The sequence below is a fragment of the Boleophthalmus pectinirostris genome, unplaced genomic scaffold, assembly GCF_026225935.1.
Source record: "Boleophthalmus pectinirostris isolate CB_2022bp ecotype Guang Dong unplaced genomic scaffold, ASM2622593v1 HiC_scaffold_3, whole genome shotgun sequence".
Lineage (NCBI taxonomy): Eukaryota > Metazoa > Chordata > Actinopteri > Gobiiformes > Gobiidae > Boleophthalmus > Boleophthalmus pectinirostris.
Genome location: NW_026571299.1, coordinates 22,226,037 through 22,242,538, shown reverse-complemented (window position 1 = coordinate 22,242,538; position 16,502 = coordinate 22,226,037). Strand labels below are relative to the sequence as shown.

The 16,502-nt window shown below is 40.4% G+C and overlaps 1 protein-coding gene across 4 annotated transcripts in view; it reads right to left on the bottom strand.

The window, feature by feature from the left end:
- cpne5b (copine Vb) overlaps positions 1–5,481 on the bottom strand; it is a 336,051-nt gene extending 330,570 nt beyond the window's left edge. For all 4 annotated transcript variants that reach the window (XM_055160489.1, XM_055160490.1, XM_055160492.1 and 1 more), the window contains exon 1: positions 5,372–5,481. In XM_055160489.1, the coding sequence (XP_055016464.1) occupies positions 5,372–5,481 (110 nt within the window). The remainder of the gene's footprint in view (positions 1–5,371) is intronic.
- Between the last annotated feature and the right edge of the window lie 11,021 nt (positions 5,482–16,502).

Below are 16,502 nucleotides of genomic sequence, written 5' to 3'. Positions count from 1 at the left end.
CCCGATACAGTGCGGAACATGAACACAATCTACTATTCACTAATGTAGTGACCGATATATTTCAAATTGATTCTGATTAGCGATGAAGAAAACTGGGCCTTTTGCAAATTTAAAATAATTGCTTAACTTTCCACCTGGGTGTCTCGAATACTTAATGTGACGAGAACGCCATCTATCGCAAACCTACTAGTACATCGTCATCTCTCAAGTCGTTTATTCTACGTACTTGTGTGGAGTAGCGAATGGAGGTGTTGCGCGTCGGGATGGCCAACAAGTAGTAGAATCACCTATATGAGCGAAGAAAAATCATCGGGCTTGCGCACACCCCATAAGATAGGAACTATCTCTGTTACTTGTGCAGCCAGGTTGTCAGTGACTGACCCACGATATTTCTATATCTGTGTATGAGACCGAAATAACTTATGGCAAATGTTCAGCACTAGCCTTCATTCAAAGACAAGCTGATTGAGTGGAGCTACACCCCTGATATAAATGCTGATACCACTGACTGGGGAGCATTCGAGTAAGTTCGGTCTCTGTGATATTGCACGAACCAACGTCCAATTGGTCAACCTACGTCGTGATCTTCTCGCTATAAACCTTCTCGTTGATTCACTGATCGACTGTCTTCGATATCGTATCGAGTCGAATCATTCCGACATTGCGGTCTGCACAGCGCAACACAGCATGCTCGTCTCCCTTAAACATACTTTCTTCCCGCTTTGTAAATATTCGTTGTTTACATCTCTTTTATGGAATGTAACAGAATAACTGAGAAGCGCTCCGTGGTCGCGTCCGTACGGAATATAGACGCTTTCCGTTCATATTCATTCACACGAGCTTCGAATGTTACTGTATTGGCGCTGCTGCACACACCTTTCCAGACAGGATTAGTCCGTGCCACTCGGATCTCGGTTTGTTAAAGAGTTTGATATAACATCGTAACCTATGTTGCCGTCTAAGATCGACAACTCTGTGCATGTTATTCGTTAACTGTGTTTCACAGTTCCATATGCGAGCATGTGATGGCTGTGAGCGCTTCTCAAATTTCAGGTACGCGTTAATGTGTATGTTCAAACATTATATTATACCTAGGCTCAGGTGGATATGTTAAAGCGCTCTTGACTGTGGTACACAGAAAACAAACTGACTTTTGTTTCTGGACGAGCAATCGCCATCATTTCTGGTGATACAGATGGTTAATTTCAGGTGTAGTTAATCTTATTTTAAAATCCATGCCCTTAAAGACTTCTTATCTGTTTTAACTGAATACCACCTGATTTCTTGTGTCTATGCACGTGTTCAATTATAATGAAAATACTCGATCTAAACTTATTTAGATTCTCTTCAAACAGTTGAAAATGTCAAATTTATGAGTATGTGAGAGACTAAGAATGAGTTATGCGTGTCTGCAACTAAACCACGCGATCAAACTGTCTAGCCTACCCTTGCACAAAATAAGTTCTCTCCACGGAGACACAAATAGAAATCATCTGTAAAAATACTTCTTCATTTTGCGCAATCTACTCGCATATTCAGCATGGCCCCACATATGATACTGTATTGTCCAACAATTTAAACGATACGACGCATCTCCGCTGATAAACCTGCAAACACGTCTGATCTTTATGAAAACATTGCGACACAGAACAGAAAAGGACTCACTAGCGATATTTTTCACACTTTTGCGATGCCCGAAGGTCACTCAGTATTAACTTCTAAGAGAGCCATTCATTCTCAAAACTATCTAGCGCTCTGTTAGCAGTCATGGAGACCAAAGGAGAGCGAGTCTTATATAGAATTACACCCTGACCGTCTATTCCGATGTCAGAACCATTTTAATGTCACGAAGAGTCTCCTCGATACTTCCCGACTTTCTAATCAACTGTCGAGGGCATCGTTTGTGGAACGTAGAGAGCGTATTGAATATTTATACGGAGATGCCTTAGATTCCCAATGTTATTATTATCGTCCACTCATGACTTAGTTTATGTGAGTTCGAGACGCTATGAGTGCTCACGAGTGGTTTAATTTTGTTTCGACTAACACGTCAAGGAGCTGTGTGCACAGAGCCATGCACAACTAAACACGAGATCGATAAGTGGGTCAAACGAGCAGCGCGACGTGCGTAGAGCGTGGATCCCTGCAGTGAGAGTGGTAGAGTCTGGCGTCGTATTGTTGTAAATGATGCGTATACGCGTAGGCTTGTAGTCATTTTAGACGTACAACTCAACCGACGACACAGCCTGACACCAGCAGACAATAGTAAATGGCAATCAAACCGAGTAAGAGAGGACAGCACCTTGATCACAGTCAGGTCACCTATGTTAATGCATCATCACAAAACCCGATCCTGATATATCGAGATAGTATGAACAATAATGCGTGATGTGACAACTAGCCATGAATTTAAATGACAACGGTTTTATATATACCCTCATAGGATACTGATTGCGACTTTTATTTGTACGAACTTTATTTCACCTACGAAACAGGGAAAATTATTTTAAGGCGACTGAAGTGAGCTCATAACATCTACTAAATAGTAAAGTAATAAGTAAAACTAATAGAAAGAACAAAATATGTAACATATATATATTAAATTAAATTAGGTCAGATAATAAATTCAAAAAATACATAAGATAGCAAAAATATAGCAAAGATCATCTGGTTTACATAGGCTCTAACTCTCTCTATGTATTTTTATGGTGTCTGTTTTTTGGTTTATATACTACTAAGAAGCTTGAACCATACAATACAAGCTCTCCGATAATTTTAGTCAGTGCCTACCTTATTGCACGTTGAAAGTTAAACCAACACTATTATTATTGTGCAAAAAATTGGTGTGTATTCTAGCCTTCTTCCAAGAGGATATAAAGTCAAGAGGCCTTAAATCGATTTTGCATTGTGAGTTACCACAATATGTACATATCTTCTTGCTAGTCACAAAGTTCATATGAAACCTAATGAGTGCTCTCATTTTAATACCTCAAAACCTGCGAGTCAAAATGTCAAGTGTATGTGGTGACCATAAAATGTGTTACTATTCACCTCTTAAACAAGCAACTAAAACTGGTAAACTTCTTTGTAAACAAAATATATTTATAACTCTAACTCTATACACAATGTACAAGAACACACAAAAATACTCTTGGTATATCTCTTACAGACAGCGCCAGACATCATGATCATCCTGATACTTACTGTATATGCGAAAAATACATTGTTAACTAACTATTATCTATACAAAAATGTACAAGCTTTATTAGCACGATGGACTTTGCACTTAACCCCTAATATATATTATATAAATTATGCTAATATTTTTACACGTAAGTAATATATCATATAGTAGAATATAGATAAATTAGAATTTATAATTAATACAGTAGTAATTACAGGATTAAATATTCTTGCCAATTACCACTTAACGTTACTGTTTGATTGTTGTTGTTGTCTTCTAAGGATCGGTGCCTATCACCAAACAGTATCTCTCAATTACAAGTATCTAAAGAGAATTTCCGATCGTGTGCGCGTAGAGATTAAGGGCCACTTTAAAAGTCTATTCATAATCCAACTTATGTATGAGTTGCACACACACATATAATATGTGTCATAAATTCTTAAAATTATTCAATAGCGAGCCTATGTTTGTTTCTTCGTATCTACTCTATAACCGAGTGCAGTAGCAAATGCCTAATGACTTAAACCGAGCGAGATATATAATATATCACAGGAGAGACAAACCAACCACTGAGTGAGTGAGTAACCCGAGAAGTCAATACGATGATAGGATCTTTCTGAGAAATGAACGTTTAATGTAGACGATCGAGTAACATAGCTGCATGAACAATACTTTGGTGTGGAAAATGAAACTAAAACCACAACTCCAGGTGTGTTTTGGAGGAGGTAACAACATTATAATATGGATAAACGCTCATAGGAGTTGATTTTGTGAAATATAAGACCAAGAGAAAAATCAAACCTCAAAAAAAATGAAGCCGTCACAGCCGATAAAAGACAAGCAGATCAGCCGACGCTCAAAGGAAAGTGGGAACATGGGACATTATTATCAACTAACTGAATAAATTTTGACTGAGATTAACAAACATTTCAGTTAAAGGTTCAAAAACGCATCGAAAAGCTGATGTGATTTTGGCTCAAACCACAACAGGCTGCAACACAAGTCTGAGCATCTCCTCTGTTTCTCCACTCCTCCTCTCCTCCACTCCTGTCCTCTCCTCCTCTCCTTCCCTTTCCTCTCCTCTGCTTCTCTCCTCTCCTCTCTCCTCTCCTCCTCCCCTCCTCTCCTTTCCTCTCCTCCTCTCTCCTCTCATCTCCTCCTCTCCTCCTCTCTCCTCTCATCTCCTCCTCTCCTCCTCTCCTCCTCTCTCCTCTCTCTCTCCTCCTCTCCTCCTCTCCTCTCTTCCTCTCATCTCCTCCTCTCCTCTCTCTCCTCTCATCCCTCCTCTCTCCTCTCATCTCCTCCTCTCCTCCTCTCCTCCTCTCTCTCCTCTCCTCCTCTGCTTGTGTTTCTCATGACACTTCATTCCAAAGCACAGCATAAACCAGATCTACATGTATATTAACCAATGGTGAATGTGATGTTCGGTTATTTCTTTGTCTTTTCTTCTTCCTCAATATGTAGTCATGTCTTTTAATAAATAGTTCAGTTGGTCAGCGGAGTCTTAGCTGACCAAATTTTGTATTACTCAACTTAATTTTGTGACAGGATTATAAGGAGAAAGCAGAGAAGAGAAGAGTTTTCATTTGTAGACTGTGTACTTGTACTTCTCTCTGCGCATCTACGCTGATGTTTTCGTGCCAGAATCGAAGTACTACCATCATTTTCTGAGCTTTTCCCTTTGCCATTTGTTGATCCACTTTACTGTAGTCGACTAATCGAAGCACAGTGGTCACGTCTTTAATCGAAAACATAAGATATCTAGTCAGTTATCCACAAAAGCGCACGATTTGGGGACAGACAAAATTGCAACCTTTGTTAAAATATTGAATTAAAAGCAACAGCAGAAAACAAAACAGTGGAGCCCCAAAACTGGACACATCTACTCATCAGGTGATACAAATATTCACACAAAATAACCAACGAACTTTGTGTAAAATGCTCAAAACGCAGAGGTGATTTTCTCATAAAGCCGAGTGGTTACGCTACGTCTCAACTTCAACTTCAAGACCACAGAAACAAACAGAAATGTCTAATATCTAAGTCATATTTTCAGCGAGTTAAAGCAAAAGCCTAAAATGGCACATCTCGAAGCCTCCATCCCCGTCTCCAAAAGTGCGTTCGGTTCTGGGCGCGGTTCGTTCGCAGCAACAACTTTCCCGCTGCTCCCCAAACTCCTCCACTCACCTGCAGGACACGGTTATCTCCACTTTGGTCGCCGGTATGTTCCCCGTGAACGGATCAAAGTCATACACCGAAGACATGTCCTCCAACTTGTCCATCACGTCCCCCTCCATCATCGGGTCCATCGCGGAGGGGGGAGGCGCGCACAGCTTGGCCGCGATGCTGCGCTTGTGGACCGCCTCGCGGCGGTGCCAGTGCCCGGTGCGGACGCTGGAGGACACGGGGGAGGGAGCAAAGAAGAGTGAAAGGTGGTCGTTCTAGTGATGGTTCAGCGGGGAAGTGCGGGAGAGCGGGCGCAAAAAAAAAAACGAAAGCGCAGAATGCACGCGAGGTGCCTGCGGTGCGCGCTGGTCCGGTCTGTACGCGCGGTGGAGAGAGAGTGGAGAGAAAAGGACCACATAGACTTAAACCCACCCGACACTCCTCCCACGCGCCACGGAGAGGTCGTGTTCACGTGACGCTATAACATACTCGAGGCAAAAGAGGGTTTGAACACCGAGCGGAGACGCAGAGGTTTGGATCTGGTTTATTTCATGTCCGTAATCACTGACACTGTCCACAGGTTGGATACGGCGACGGCACCAAGTTCAACGTCTTCTCTTTTTACGCTGGTGATATTAAAGATGCACTGTGTCACTTTCATGGGGGAGGATCCGCCATCTACTCGTCTCCATGGAGATGTTTGCTGAAATGTTTAGGTGGGCGCTTGCCTATGTTCCCTCAGCTCTGCGTTCCTTCATTTCTAAGGTTTTTGTTTGTTTGTTTGTTTGTTTTCCTACATTCCCACTTTTCCTTTATCATCAATTTACATCAGATTTGGTCATCAATTACGCCCGACCTTTTCTCCAGCAGCAGTTGACTAGAGATGTGACGTAGAGGTCATGGTGCAAAGGACCCGGGGCTGAAATGACTCTGACTCATCCCTTTAAATGTGGTATAAAACTAAAAATGACTTGAAATTAGAGTTTCATTTTGAGAAAAATCTTAGAAATAAGAAAAATCTGGGAAATGAGGGAACATAGAGCTGTCAGAACATAGAGCTGTCAGAACATAGAGCTGTGGGAACATAGAGCTGTGGGAACATAGAGCTGTGAAACATAGAGCTGTGGGAACATAGAGCTGAGGGAACATGAATCACTGCCGATGTCCACAGGTTGGATACGGTTACGGCACCAAGTTCAACGTCTTCTCTTTTTACACTAGTGATATTAAAGATGCACTGTGTCACTTTCATGGGGGAGGATCCACCTTCTACTTGTCTCATATGTTCCCTCAGCTCTATGTTCTTTCAATTCTACGGTTTTTGTTTGTTTGTTTTTCAGAATTAGTCCCTATGTTCCCACATTTCCTTCATCATCAATTTACTTCAGAATTTCTCCCAATTTGGTCGTCAATTACGCCCAACCTTTTCTCCAGCAGCAGTTGACTACAGATGTGACGTAGAGGTCATGGTGCAAAGGACCCGGGGCTGAAATGACTCTGACTCATCCCTTTAAATGTGGCATAAAAAAAATAAAAAATACTTGAGTTGGAGTTTCATTTTGAGGAAAAAATAAAATAAAATCTTAGAAATAAGAAAAATCAGGGAAATCAGGGAAGAGAGACGTGAAGGAACATAGAGTTGAGGGAACATAGAGCTGAGGGAACATAGAGCTGAAGGAACATAGAGCTGAGGGAACATAGAGCTGAGGGAACATAGAGTTGAGGGAACATAGAGCTGAGGGAACATAGAGCTGAGGAACATAGAGCTGAGGGAACATAGAAGAAGATGAGGGAACATAGAGCTGAAGGAACATAGAGCTGAGGGAATATAGAGCTGAAGGAACATAAAGATGAGGGAACATAGAACTGAGTGAACATAGAGCTGAAGGAACACAGTGCTGAGAGAACATAGAGCTGAGGGAACATAGAGCTGAGAGAACATAGAGCTGAGGAACATAGAGCTGAAGGAACATAGAGCTGAGGGAACATAGAAGCTTGAGGGAACATAGAGCTGAAGGAACATAAAGAGCTGAGGGAACATAGACCTGAAGGAACATAAAGAGAAGGGAACATAGAGCTTGAGAGAACATAGAGCTGAGAGAACATAGAGCTGAGGGAACATAGAGATGAGGGAACATAGAGCTGAAGGAACATAGAGCTGAAGAGAGCTGAAGGAACATAGAGTTGAGGGAACATAGAGTTGAGGGAACATAGAGCTGAGGGAACATAGAGCTTGAGGGAACATAGAGCTGAGGGAACATAGAGTTGAGGGAACATAGAGCTGAGGGAACATAGAGTTGAGGGAACATAGAGCTGAGAGAACATAGAGCTGAGGAACATAAAGATGAGGGAACATAGAGCTGAAGGAACATAAAGATGAGGGAACATAGAGCTGAAGGAACATAGAGCTGAGGGAACATAGAGCTGAAGGAACATAAAGATGAGGGAACATAGAGCTGAGGGAACATAGAGCTGAGAGAACATAAGGCTGAGAGAACATAGAGCTGAGAGAACATAGAGCTGAAGGAACATAGAGCTGAAGGGAACATAGAGCTGAAGGAACATAGAGCTGAGGGAACATAGAGCTGAAGGAACATAGAGTTGAGGGAACATAGAGCTGAAGGAACATAGAGCTGAGCATAGAGCTGAGGAACATAGAGCTGAGAGAGAGAACATAGAGCTGAGCATAGAGGAGAACATAGAGCTGAGAGCATAGGGAACATAGAGCTGAAGAAGAGCTGAGAACATAGAGCTGAGGGAACATAGAGCTGAGGGAACATAGAGTTGAGGGAACATAGAGCTGAGGGAACATAGAGCTGAGGGAACATAGAGCTGAAGGAGAGAAGGAACATAGAGCTGAGAGAACATAGAGCTGAAGGAACATAGAGCTGAAGGAACATAGAGTTGAGAGGAACATAGAGCTGAGGGAACATAGAGATGTCCCCGTTTAGATGACGTCAAGGCTTGGTTGGCTATGAATTTAAAAATGATGATGATAATGGAATGAGTCCAAAACAGAAATTACTGTTGTTAAACCAAACATGTCTGCTCATTTTCAGTTTGACACGGGCTCTTTTCAAGAAGACACTAAACCTTCAGCTACCAACCTCTGCGTCAGCACTGATGAAGATTTTCAGTTTGACAAGCAGATAAATGCAGTGGTTAAATCCAAGTTTTATCACCTGCAGCTTTTATCCAGACTCAAATCGGTTTTATCTTTTAGTGATTTGGAGTGGGAGATCCAGGCTTTTGTCTCCACACATTTGGAGTCCTGTAAAACACTTGACACTGGTATGAGGCGAGCTCACCTGACACGCTCACACTGAGTCCAAACTTCCGCAGCACGTCTTCCCATCGTAGAAAACACATTACACGATTCTCTCCTCATTGCCCTGGCTCCACGTTCATTAAGAATTGATTTTAAAGTTTTACTGTTTGTTTTTGAAGCACTTCATGAAGCGGCCCCAACGAACATCTCAGACTTCACTGTTCCTCCACTCTGATCCACGCTTTGAGCTCTGAGGGCCAGCTCCAACCTGTCGTTCCAAAATCCAGACTCAACAGCCAGGACGACTCTGGGGCGACTCTGGGGCGACTCTGGAGTGACGGGGCCTTTCTGTGACTGGCCCCAAACTTCGGAAGCCGCCTCTCCTCATGTTAAGAGCTCCCCCTTCAGTCAATTCTTTTAAGCTTCATTTAAAAACACATTTTTACTCACCGGCTTTTAACACACTGTGAGAATCGTGTGCTCCTCCGACAGTTTTTTTTTAATAGATTTTTTGTATTTTTTTATGTTTTTATTGACTTTCTTATTTATTTCTTTTATGCTTTATTTTATTTAATGTGTTAATTTATATTATGCCCACTCTGTGCAGCACTTTGGAGACTTTGTGTTGGTAAAATATGCTGGACAAATAAAGTTGGATTGGGTGTTTTTTGCCTGTACTGTTTTAAAGTACCACATTCAACTTTGGCCATTTATTTGATTATAGTTTATTTTTTGTTTTTTTGTTGTTGTTTTTTTTAATTACTGAGAAATACATTGAATAACTTTGCCCTTTGGATTCACTTGTTTGTTTTCATGGATACAAATTTAATGCCATTCTGTGGAAAATTCAGGCAAAGAAAAGCGACTCCATCAGAAACATGACATCGCGCGGCTTTAATACCCATTCACGAGGGATGAATTTAACTGAACTGAAGGAAACTGTTTCAAAAATTATAAGAGTTTTGATTTTTTATTTTTTTTTTCCCCTCACAAAAAGTCTATTCTTTGGAAATACAGCCGTATTTTAACAGAACACAGCTTGAGTCACCTGAGACGGAATAGAAAAGATGTAGAAAAAATTCCGTTGGCTATTATTAAACGCGTTAGATTTTCAAGGATTTTGGCTCATTGCGATTATTTAACAAGGTCAAACAAGGACAAACAAACCACCTATGAAAGCATTTTAAATCTGTCGGTGATTTTTATTGCAACTGGGTGATTTTTTTGCAACCGAATGACATTTTCTGCCCGTTCTCTTCATATGACATTTTGACTTAAGCCAGGTGTACACTGTGTGATTTTTGACCCTTTTTGAGCCGATTTTTCGCTCCTGCGACTGTTTTGTGTGTCGCGTTTCGTGTAGTAAACATGGTGTAAAGAAAATCGATTTATACCTCACGACCAGCTCCCGATCGTCATTCATAGGTCACAAGAAAATTAAACTTGTTTGAAATCCAGTCGCCTCTCATTGAAGGTTTCACTCTGTTGAAGTCGTTCCACGAGCCGATTTGCCAGAATCTGTCAGACTGAGCATGTACAGAAGTGGAAGCAGGATATGAGGTTGTGGAGGACGATGGCGCCGGCGAGTGTTGTGGACACAGGACATGGAGGCGCAGCTAATCGAGCAACACAGAACAAAAGTTTGGTGAAAAACTTACCCATACTGCCCACGTCTGCCCACCTCTACGCAGCCATTTCTCTGACCATATTCGTCACCTCTTCTTTTTGGGCTTGTCTGTGCAGAGAATGGCACAAATTGCCAAGGCAGCATGTCTATTTTTTGCCTGGATCAGCATTGTGTCTGTGGTTTTCTAATTTCGTGGTTTTCTACTTCCGGAACAACATCTCCGGTCATTATGTGAACGTACAGTGTGCACAGGCAGGTCGCTTCCGAGCATCGTTTCGTACAGTGTGAGAACATGATTCGTGAGTTGTGAACTTTTAAACCCTGCGATTTGGTCGTACAGTTTAAGCTGGGGCTGAGTGACACGACCGAAAATATGGCACAGTGTACACCTGGCATTACAATTCAGAAATTTACACCATATAAACCATACACTTTAGAAAAATAAAGAAAGAAAAACAATCCAGGCACTCATCAGGGCATGGGCGTGGACATATAGCCTATAATTTCGCAGGAGCGCGCTCTGGCACCAGCCGGTCACGCCACATCAGCCGCGGTTTGTGCACGCAGTAAACATGCGCCATTAACCCGGACACGTGCTCCGAGCAGCGGGTGAGAGCCGGGGGTCAGGGCCGGGGGTCAGTGATGTCTGCAGAGAGCGAGGAAGGAGGTTTCAGCACCACGGGAGAGTGGACAGCTCCCGGGAGAGAACATTCACCCGAGCAGCACTTAGATAAAACCAGCAGAGTGCAGATGAGCAGCTGAAAATGAAAAGCCTAAGAAAATAACAGGACTGCTAAAATCAATGGGAGAATTTAGTGCTTAAATATCCTTATGAATGTTTAAGTGTGGAAATGCAGATGCTTGGTCCTGCTTTATGGTTATGGGTTTAACCATAATAGAGTCTGGGAAAAACAGTCACATAAAGTGGACAATCTCCACAATAACACAGGGAATATGAGTGTTTCTGATTTGACTACAGATCTTGCCTCGTTTGTCAAGTTTCATAATTCTAGTGACATGTGACAGCATGTACATAACTGTTACCTGGCAACCACGGTGTAAACAAGGAACAAAACCAGTCTAAAATACTTATGATTTATTTATTTATTTTTTTGACAACACATTTATTTATTTATTAATTCTTTTTTTGTTTGTTTGTTTTTTGTTTGTTCTTTTAATAAAGTTACAATCTGTTCTTCAAAATTGCCTTCTTTATTCATAAATTGTTACCGTATAAAAGTTTAGTTCATGGGTAGTCATTGGTTTGTGATAGAATCATTAATCCATGGTCATTAGTTTTGGTATCCCATGATAAATGTTAAAACTCACTGGCCTGTACAGGGATTGAACCCACAACTTTGGCATTATTAGCACTACATTCAAACCAACTGAGCTAACCAGCATTAGTTAGCAGTGTTGAAGTGAGGTGAAAGGTGTGACAGTTAAAAGGGATAGTCTCACTTTGACTATATTTGACTTTCTATCCAGAAACTTGACCAAAAGCATCAATTCATGTAGCAGCTGAGGGATAGATCTTTGTGGATTTGTTATAGTTTAAAAAAAAAAAAAAAAAAAAAAAAAACATCATCCCCAAATAAATTTAATTTGAATTTATAATCTGCAATATTAATACCTGAGATAGTTTTGTGTGCCCGTCTCACACATACCAGTGGCTCTAATGCAAGAATAAAAATGAGGGGAGAACCCGGCACCCTTGATGTGTAGAATGGAACAGGTGGAAAGTTTCAGACAACATGCCATTCACTTTTACTTTTGTACTAACCAAACCCATATTTAGAAAGTACATAAAATAAATATTTTCATTCAATCCTACAAAGCTTTTTCAGCATCCAGTGATAATGTTTTCATTGGATCCTGAAAATCCTTTGCTCTATTCTCCTTAAGTTATTGGAGACCAAACGGCCTTGAGTAAATCCTGTTTGATCTACATGGATCAAATGGACTTTTTCCATTCACTTCACCAATAATTTAGCAAACATCTTCTAATCATTAAGGTCTAAAGTTACTCATTTGCTGATGGTCTATTCTCATGTTAGGGGTAAGCGATATGGAGGCCTGTTTGTTTATTATATCATTAAATAATAAAGTCAGATGTGGAGTGAGAGTAAATCTTGTAAACTTTTAAAAAATGCAATTGTGTATCTGTTGTCTTTTCCCATATGACAGGGATTTAATTGTGTTGTAAATTTCATTTCTTTGGATTGGTTTTTCCATAAAGTCAGCATCTGTCTTTGTTAGAGAGATCTATCATTCCAATCACAATAACACGCTGAGTTATAAACATTATTATAAAAATGAGCAAATGTTTGATTTATCTCTTTGGGGTCATTTACTAATGAACCACTGTTATTATACATTGATGAGATTGATTGGCTGTTCTCTTGTTGTTTAAGTTTTAGGGCAAGCATTTTGCCTGCTTTATCTCCACACTCACAGACTTGCTTTCATGAAAATGTACATAAGCATCCTCTTCATGGAAAAATGTTTGATGTTCAGTTTTGCATATGTTTTTTTTTTTTTTTTTTTTTGTTTTTTGCAAGTTCATTCTTATGTTTAAATTGTTTCAGTTTTTGTAGCAGTTCAGTAACTTATCATCCACCCTTCACAAGTTTCCTTGTATTCCTCCCATACAGTCTGAACAGTATCTACAGAGTTTAGAATATTTTCTGTGTATATATGTATATATGTGTGATAAAAGAAAATAATTAATCCTGAAATACGAGTTATGAACATGGGAATAATATTCATGATTGTCAGGATGAACCACTCACCTTATGTCAGCTAAGAGAGTCTTGTAATTCTCTTAAAGCAGTAGACTCTGCTCTGTCAGATGGGAGGGGCCCTTTGACCTGACTACAGCATCAATGACCAGATTTAAATCGCCCCTAACAGAACAGGGTGATCTATAAATTAATAATAAAAGTTAAGTTTGAGTAAAAAAGTATTTTGTCCAGTGTTTGGGGCCTAAACATGAACAAGTTTATGTTGTAAAAATCCTGAAAAAACTGAATATCTGCCGTCTTTCAATGATCTGGTTTAACAATGTGAATTTCAGTCTTTTTGAGAATAATACACTAACTCCTCTTGATGCTCCATTACCTGGAGCAGAAAAGACCTGTTCCACTCATCTTTGCTTTAATTTGTCTGACTCTTTCTCATTTAAATGAGTTTCCTGCAGCAGTGTTATATCACAAGCAAGTGATTTTAGATGAGAAATAATTTGACATCTTTTGGTTTTATTGGAAAACATTCCAGAAAATCATGTTATATGTATGCCCATAATCTACAGTGTACTGCTCAATGAACCCTGTACTACAACACTGGGGAGAGGAAGGGGAGATTTTTTAAAAATTATATATATTATATATATATATATATATATATATATATATATATATATATATATATATATATATATATATATATATATATATATATATATATATATATATATATATATATATATATATATATATATATATATATATATATATATATATATATATATATACATACATACACACACACACACACACACACACAAAGACATACAAAATGTATAGGTAAAAAATCATAAGGTGAAAAAGTAAAATAGTGGGTAAAGGCCCACCTATTATTAGACAGTGTGAAGAAAGAAAAAAAAAAAAAAAAGTGCAGGCATCCGTAGGTTCACTCTGGGCCTTGAGTCTGATAAATTCTGATAAAATCTGATAAGTCAATATAACTTTGGTTGTTGTTGTTGATTTGTTTGTTTTTCATTGATTATTTATTTATTTCCCCCTGTGGTGTCTGATGTTCCCTTTTTTGGGCCTGTGAGCTTCATGGTCCCCTATGGGGTCTCAAGGTATGGAAGAGAAAGTGCGGGAGGTTCACATTCCGAGACCTAAGATAAACAAATAGGTCACATTTGGATGAACAACAGGTCACATCTGGAAAGCTTAAATCTTGGACAAACTGGGGTCGAGTTGCGAAAGGGGATGGCTTATAGAAACTATAAGATCTGAAGATATCTGCTTTTGGGGGGTGTCTCATATTGGCCAGAGTTCGCTCGGACGTTTGTCTGTAATTAGGTTTTTTTACTCTGTTTTTGTAATAAATAATACTACATTATCAGAGTTTGTTTTTGGATTCTTCTCTGAACACTCCACACCAACGCGGGAGGCATAACAGTCAGGTGAGCAGCTGTTTTGGGAATTATAATGCGTAAGCCACCACACCCCCCTTTGCAAACACCAATTTACCAACATCTAAGCGATTAACACAACAGACGTTTAGGCTCAGAGAAAGAAAAAAACAATAGAGTGATGCTGGTAAGAGTCAAAGCCTCTTAATCGTCCTCTTAATCATTTGAACATCTTCAGTAGCCTCTTGTGTAGGTCGGCTGTAGATGTGTTTCACCCCCGTCAATAGTGACGATGAATCAGGAGACATCTGAAGGGTGTTTCATCAAAGTGACTTAACAAGTCCAGGCTTATCCTGAAATTCTCAGATGAATCTAGCTCCATCTTTAGCCATGACAAATATAATGCTGAGTCTGACCAAAGCTAATTCAGGCCTGAAGAAAAGGAAGACCTTCCTTTTGGTGTCACCACATTCCATGCTCTTCTTTCAGATCTCGACAGGTAAATCTGGGTGGATCTGAGTTTTTACCTCCAAGACGAGATGTTTTCTTTTTGTCACTGCACTGAGAATCTTCTGTGGGTCCTTCCATCTCAGCGAGAACACCAGGTCAGGGCGCGGTGTGTCCGGGGCTGTTGGACAGGGGCGTGATCTCCGATGATGCTGCTCCACCTGCAGTCCCAGGTTGTCATTTTTCAACTCCAAAATGTATTTCAATATGTCCCGGATTCTTTTGTTTGGGTCTTTGCTCTCCAGACCCTCTTACAATCCATGAAACACTAGACTGTTTCTTTTACTTTGTGCTTCCAGGTTAGTGCACTTGCTTTGGACTTTTTTCATTTCTTCAGTGAAGAAACTGAGCGTCTCCCTGGTGGCTGTACTCCCCTCCTCCAAGACACGTGTTTGTGATACACCTGTGGGGGCGGAGATTCAAGTGTGGACCAATCACAGTGATCCTTACACCCCCAGACCCCGCCCCCTGCTCCCCCTCACTCTCCCCTTTAGTCCTTCCAGTTTAGCAGCTTTATTTCAACTGTTTGCAGGCAGAGTTCAGATGTTTAGTTCCACCATAAAAGTCAGTTCAGGGATTTTAACTCGAGTAAATATTCTGTTTTTGCACAGCCACACAGCTTTAGAAATTTCTATAGTCCAGGATCCACATGTCCCTTACACACACACACACACACACACACACACATACACACACACACACACACACACACACACACACACACACACACACACACACACACACACACACACACATGCACACACACACACACAGTATCCACATGTCCCTTTCACACACACAAATGGCTCTAGAGGGAACCATCTCGTCTCCATCTGTTGTAGCAGATTAACACCAGAGCCAGCGGCGGCCATGTTGGAGTGTCCATATGTTTATGTGCATTCTTTTAGATCCGTCAGTGTTTTCTTTTCACTCCTACAGCTGATGCAAGAGAGAAAAATATACAAATAATAACACAACAACCATGAAAGTTCAGTAAAGATGCACTGTGTCAAATATGTGGTGGAGGATCACTCACCAGTTTTATCTCCATGGAGACATGGCAATAAAAACATATTTCTGTTTTGGTGTTTTTGTGTGTCTGAAGTACAAACATGAATACTTGAATTTTTTGGACAAGCTCGCCCCTCCTCAGACCTGACTTGTAACTTACACCTTCTTTTCATCTTCATTATTTTTTATTTTTTTTTATATATATAATTTTATTTGAAAACTACATACATTACAACAAATAGGAACCAAACAACATACAAGATACAGAGACGTTACGACTACGAAGATTACAGACAAATAGGGATAAAGATGACAGGAGCTGATGACAGTGTGTGTGTGTGTGTGTGTGTGCGTGTGTGTGTGCGTGGGTGTGTGTGTGTCTGCATGTGTGCATATGCGTGTGTGTGTGTGCATATGTGTGTGTGTATGTGTGTGTCTGTATGTGTGCATACGTGTGTGTGCATGTGTGTGTCTGTATCTGTGCATGTGTGCATATGTGTGTGTGTGTGTGTGTGTGTGCATATGTATGTGTGTATGCGTGTGTCTGTATCTGTGCATATGTGTGTGTGTGTGCATATGCCCACGAATCATCTTC